The sequence below is a fragment of the Antedon mediterranea genome, chromosome 10 (genome assembly GCF_964355755.1).
Source record: "Antedon mediterranea chromosome 10, ecAntMedi1.1, whole genome shotgun sequence".
Classification (NCBI taxonomy): Eukaryota; Metazoa; Echinodermata; class Crinoidea; order Comatulida; family Antedonidae; genus Antedon; species Antedon mediterranea.
This window is the reverse complement of record NC_092679.1, coordinates 19,372,513-19,379,195: the sequence shown is the minus strand read 5'-3', so window position 1 is coordinate 19,379,195 and position 6,683 is coordinate 19,372,513. Positions and strand designations below refer to the sequence as shown.

General features: G+C 32.1%; 1 protein-coding gene across 3 annotated transcripts; it reads right to left on the bottom strand.

Moving 5' to 3' along the window:
* Window positions 1-172: 172 nt before the first annotated feature.
* Window positions 173-6,651, bottom strand: LOC140061157 (RNA transcription, translation and transport factor protein-like). 3 transcript variants are annotated; one of them, XM_072107628.1, is made up of 7 exons: window positions 6,558-6,651; window positions 5,487-5,611; window positions 5,017-5,116; window positions 4,394-4,471; window positions 3,936-4,096; window positions 1,898-1,946; window positions 173-1,416 (listed from the first exon to the last, which is right to left on the bottom strand). In XM_072107628.1, exons 1-7 carry the CDS (start codon window positions 6,634-6,636, stop codon window positions 1,259-1,261), a joined length of 750 nt encoding a protein of 249 aa, XP_071963729.1. In that variant the 5' UTR covers window positions 6,637-6,651; the 3' UTR covers window positions 173-1,258. The 3 variants fall into 3 exon arrangements, with proteins under 3 accessions (XP_071963729.1, XP_071963732.1, XP_071963730.1); XM_072107631.1 differs by lacking the exon at window positions 6,558-6,651 and adding an exon at window positions 6,087-6,146; XM_072107629.1 differs by lacking the exon at window positions 6,558-6,651 and adding an exon at window positions 5,993-6,131 and having other exon boundaries at window positions 175-1,416.
* Between the last annotated feature and the right edge of the window lie 32 nt (window positions 6,652-6,683).

Below are 6,683 nucleotides of genomic sequence, written 5' to 3'. Positions count from 1 at the left end.
ACACTGCATCTTTGAGTGTGATTATTATAAGTAATATTGGCGCCTACGTTTTATATATTTTATAGATATATACATTTAAATAAATAATTCGAATGAACTGTATGAACAAAACAAATTATTTAATTTTAGACAACATAAATTTTTTTAAAAACACATTAAGCTATGTTTAAAAAATATGCTTTTTTAAATCTCGTAAAGTATAGTTTAAGATTAACTCATGGGCAAAAAATGGTTGACAAGTAAACAATAAATTCTAAATTAAATTCTTTTCTATGCTCAGTTGAATTTTATTTTAACACAATGTAGGCTTATTTTCTATCGTTTCTTAATTGAGAATTGCCAATTTTTAGGCCTTTTCAATCTTTCTGCGAGACAACAATCGGTAAATATTCTTGTTGCATCTTTAGAAACAAAAGCACTGGTTGCCAACAAATGTCTTAATTTGATATATGTGTCTACAGTATTCTATGCAATAATATGATACAAAGTGTCAAATATGTCTCACATGTATGGTCTATATGTCAAGATTATACATATGTATTACAGTACCGAGATTATACAGACACAATCCGTGTACATTCAGCCAAATGTGAACTGAGCTTAACATTGTTGAGTAGCATTAGATTCCTGTTCACACTTGTTATAAAGACACAATCTGTGTACTATATGAACATTCAGCCAAATTTGAACCGAGCTTAACATTGTTGATTAGCATTAGTTCACACTACTCTGGCTTTGTTATCAAGACACAATCTGTCTACTATACCATAATGTGCATTCAGCCAAATGTGAACTAAGCTTTAACCTTGTTGAGTAGCACTAAATACCTTCTCAGGCATGTGTTGTGTTATTTCTACAAACTGCTATAGGTCTAATTGATGTAACAACCTATACCTATTTACACTCTACCAACTTCTCAAGTGTGTGTTTTATTTGAAATCAAGTCAAAATTATTCTACTGCAGTTACTGCAGTAACTACTGTACATTTTGTTTATGCAATTATTTTCTTTAGAAAACAATACACACTGTTTATATTATTGCAGTGTCTCATAAACTTCTTCTTTGAAACAAACTTAGTTATTGCAGTAAAAGACTCATTACTGCAGTAACTGCAGTATAATAATTTTCACATAATCCCTTACCTTATACAAACTGCTATAGGTATAATTGATGTTGCACAAGATAACCTATACATTCTACCAACCTCTCGGGTATGTATTACTTCATACAAACTGCTATCCACAGTAATATACATTTTTACATCCTACCAACTTTTCCTAACCGTTCATCCGTCTTGGGATTGGCCGTTACACTTTGCGCGCTCACTATCGCTTCATTGATTTTCGTCTGTAATTCTCGAAGTTCGTTTACGTGAAGTAGACGTAAAACCTTAGCAGCTTCGTTTAAGTTTCTATCTGAAAAGATTTAATTAATTTATAACTTATTAATCAATCAATCAATCAAGTAAACATTTATTTCTTTCAAAATCAGAATAACGTTAAGAAACATTTCTTTCAATTTACAAATAAATTATGAGATTAAAATATTTTACAGATTGAAACAAATTTTCACCAATTTCTATTTTTTTTTTGCATTTTGCAATCTAAAGCTCTGTTTCCACTATGAAACGTTATGTCACAAAATGTGATGTGCCCATATATGGACATGATGATGTCATATTACTACCATTAATTTTTTTTTCAAACTTGTTTGATAGCGTAGACAGAGCTTAAGCAAATTGCAGTGAAATATATATCACTCAAGCAAGTCTAGTTGGGTTGGAATTATTTCATGTTTTTAAGACAGGTTGACGTGCAGAAAAGATACCCATGTCTTTACAAAAGATAACCATGTTTTCTGAAAAAATATGTTCAAATAGTGAAGAACTCAACTTACCTTCAGTATCAAATCCTAAAGGACAGTCCTCCAGATTGAATGCAACACCCTTTGAATCAAATTAATTAATTATTACATGAATTAATATACATAGTATAATCTAGTAAAGTACACACATTATTGGCTTATGCAATGTAATGCGACATTTATATAGCGCTTATCATGTCTGGATTACTTTTTGTTCTCTGCAGTAAATCCACCAAGTCTATTTTAATATACACACAACAAACTAATAAACTACACACATTATTTATATTGGCTTTTTATGTGGTCAGGATTGCTTATTTTCAGGCTATGATGGATGTACAATGTTGCAATGCTTAGCCTAGTAGCAGGAGGTTGTTTTATATAACTCTCCAGTCAAACTGCACAAGATTATTACTAATACTTATTAGGCCTATACTCAGACTTGCTGTTTTGAAGTAAAAAGTTCTTGTTATATTGAATAGTTAAATGATATGCAAGTCTAAATTCTGCAAACCTCTATAATAACTAGATTTAATTCGTCACTATGACGAATTATAGGTTATATGCATTGATTTAAATAAAGATAATTGATTGATTTAAGATATATTGATTGATTGATTTTCTCAGAATTGTTAGTTATTTATAATATATGATAGGATCTTGCAAACGCAAATACAATAGCCGGTATCATAATCCGATCAAAGATCTTTCTGCGTATAATAATGTCATAAACCACATTTGTGTTTTTATTTAGATTTCATTATAAATCATGTGTATAATCTAACACTAAGAAATACAATTGAACAACCAATACGGATAATTAAAAAAATCTTATTTCGTTTGGTTTCCCAATGTGAGACTCGAACTCGGTACTTGAATGCTATAGACACAAGCAGAGACCACCGAGCCATACACAACTGACTAAAAGTTAAGGAAAGATTCCTCCGTGTATTTACTATGCAGTAAACACTTTGGTGCAGATAGATATTACATACCGCAATGAATTATAATGTTTTACTATGATGACATCTTTAAAAATAAAAAAAACGATGCACTGTCAAACTATATACTTTTAACTTTAATATATGAACTTCTTAAGGAAGAAAGTTAATGTTAAGTTTGTTATTTTGGCCTAAGAAAATGTTATAATTTGTTTGATTGTCGAAATTAATTTTGTTAAATTTAATATGCCATTAATGATGACTTAATCAACTTTTGTTCTTCTAATTTCATAATAAATCATACATATGATACATACACTTCAAGAAAATTTAATGAAAAATAGTTGTTCCCGAGCATTCTAACGATATATATTAATTTTAAAATTTAGCATATTTTCACCATTATTTTTGTTAACTTACACGTGCGTAGCCTGTCACTTTTGACGTGCTCGTATAATGCTGTTTCGCGTTGAAAAGTGAATAAAATATGATGATATTATTAAAGAAAGGTTATACAACAGTAATCGGACAAAAATAGTGCGCATTAATGTTTGACGCGCAGTGCGCATGCAAAAATCTGCGCACTCATGGCAATTTTTTAAACGCTTAAAATTGCCTGAAACGTACTCTAATTTCATCGAAAATAAATTCTGACAATTTTCAACATTTTAAGCGCCCGTACGCATGCGTTATATGCGCTACGCACGTAATTGTATTGCCATATGATGAAATATGACCTGAAATTTATGAGTACCAAATTTTGTTTAAAAGTGATTCATGCTTGTGAAGATATGATTACAAACGTGATTTCGTTAAATCGCGCGTAGACCGCGTAATGTTTGATTGCGCACCCTGAAAACATAACCACATCGATTCCTGGCCATAAGGAATATACTCTGAAAAATTGACTTAGATAGATGAAACTGATATCAAGATAATTCAGGGACAAATAGTGCTAAGGAAAGAATAAATAAATAAATAAATAAATAAAGAAATAAATAAAGATTCTGACAGAATCAAGAGGTTATATGCATATCATGCATATAACTTAATAATAATAATAACATTGTTTTATAAAGCGGATAATGTTGTAAAAACCCTAAGTACATTACTAAATATATATAGCAAACCTCTTGACTTGTAAACTGTTTGTTTTCCAATGCCTCTTTGGACAAACGTTGATTTATCAGGATACTAACGCCACGTAGCGTTACTTCCTGATCAAAGTGCTCGGGCATGTTAAGCTGCCGGCAAATGGATGCTAAACCAGCTTTGAAGTTTGAATCATCCACTGAAAAAAGACAAGTAGAGATTATAGAAGGTATTCTGTACAATAATATAAGTAAAGTTTTATTTCAAATAAAGCAGACAGTGAATTACATACTATGATCAGGAGTTTTTTTATAAGGTAGAGGTGTAGAGACTTCTACACATATTTTGGGTCTAGAGACTTTTGCACCAAATGGTACGTCATCTCCCCTATAATTTCTACAGGCCTCCTTAACAATCAACTTCTCACTTGTCACAAATAAGCAGCATCCTAGAAACCATTAGTAAAAGATATCAAATTGAAAAAAAAAAGGCTTACATTTAAAATGCTCAAAGGGATCTTTGGTGACTGCTCCATGAACGATACTTTCAACTGAGGCTGCTTTATATTTTTCAACTAAAAATAAATTATATTATATTTATGTTAGAGATCGTTTGTTTTAAACTACACTTGAGAATCATGGGTGGATTCAGTGAGGTTGCTCTTGGGGGCATGCACTCTTCTCTTATTTGGTAAATGAAATAAAATAATGAATTACGTTTTGATATATTTTTTTTGACAGACTATGTTAGCGCTCCTTCTTGAAAAATCTTGTGCCAGCTATTTATTCTTAGTATATATGGGCAATGATTGAGGACATTTCTTTCACTCAATCTAACTAAGTTTTGTTTTTATATATTTAGGCGAATTTCCAAGGATAACCATAAGTGAATTCCTCACTATCCTTCTTAAAGGTGGCAATCCTGTTCACAAGACAAACATATACAAGATGCTCTACATAAAAAACGTCTTATTACAAATCTATGGGAGTGGAGTTGTAATTTTTGTCATTAGAAAAAATCCAGAAATATGACAGGACTTGAACCCAGGACCCTTGGACTGAAGTGTTGGATATCGCTATGCCTGGTGATTAAATAATGGAAGAGTATTGATCATATTACCTTTTTCTCCATATTCTAGTCTCACCGCCTGTCCAAGTAACCAGTCTGCTATCACCACTCTGTCCCCTATGTTGTATGGGCATTGTAGGACTTGTAAATACTACAGGTTAATAATAATGAAATGTTTACTAATTTTATGCCATTTTATTTTTTATAAAACATCTAAATCAAACTTTGAATAGGCAATTTAGTAGTTTTAATCAAATTAATCAATATTTTTATATATAGTATATACATTGACTTCAAGATGGTCTTCTAGTTGACAAATGTTTTGCTTCAATTATTGTTTATCAGGTATATATATATTTTTTTTCTTGCGAGTAAATACTGTAACTATTGACATTGTGCGACTTGAATTATTTCATTATTTTTTTTTTCAGAATTTGTTTGGACAAACGACTAAACAAATACCAAGATCTAGGTCTCTGTTGGCTGTAGTTCCAACAAGCCCCACCCAGGTTAAAAGGTACCTTTTCACAGGCTTCTGTCCATTTCTCTCCTGTAGCTGTACGCAGGTTATCTCTGTCTTGTATTGTATAAAATCGAATTCGTTGGTCTTCAATCCAATAAACAAAATTTCTCCATTCAACATCATCTGCACAATTAATAATTTGTGGCATTAACATTTATAAAACGACATAGAAAGAAAAGAATATTTTTATTTTATTATTTTTTCCCCCAACATTTAATTTTGTAGTCTGACCAAAATTGTCTGGAACAACAACTGGAACCTTTTTCAGGTCACCACAATATTTGTTGGGAAAAACCCAAAGCTAGGCCTCCCTCTCCTCATGCTCAGAACTCGGATATGGTGCGCGCCATCCATCTCCCCATGCATATCGTCCCTAACCTACTAGAGTAGTAGGCCTAGTACTAGGCCTAACCTAGAGGGCCTAGCTAGGCCTAGCTAGTAGTAGTAGTACTCATAAATTACTCGGTAGCCTAGGCCTAGCCAAATTCAAAACTATACATTTACCTCTAATATGTAAATCACCACTACAATAACCCAATGCGTCTAACTTTCGTTTAAACATTATTGCAATTTATTAATGATTTTTAAAGCTATAGACCTAAAATCGCAGATGTTTTTACTCTACTCATGTGTCACAAAATACATAAAGGAAAGTCGATCAAATTGTTTGCTGCCCTCTCTTGGTATTTACGTGTGCGTTGTTGTGTGCGTTTTGATGATGATGGGTTCCAAAAAAGGTGCAAAAACGACGCATATGCGTCAACGTCTGGTAGGTGCCCGGTGACGTCTGGTAGGTGCCCGGTGTCGTCTGGTAGAGAGTCCCGGTTTTATAATATAAAATGAACATTATTTTAATTTAACTTATAAATTAAAATCAGTTGAAATATTGTTTAAATTATTCATTCGTCTCAACGCGTTCACAAACGCGTTCAACGCCACACAAAACATTACTTCAGTTTAGAAATAAAACATAATCAGTATTTTGTATAAACGTACAATTAAATATCATAATAACATTAAATATAATGTTAGCATGTACTTGATAACATTTTATATCGTATTTCCCTACCGGTGATACCGGGCCCTCCCGGGCGTAGATTGGTATGACTCCTTTTCTCGAGCTCTTTCACGCTCTGGTAGTCACACATAAAAATAATGATGGTTGTCACATGACTTCTCCTTATTTTTATTTCGC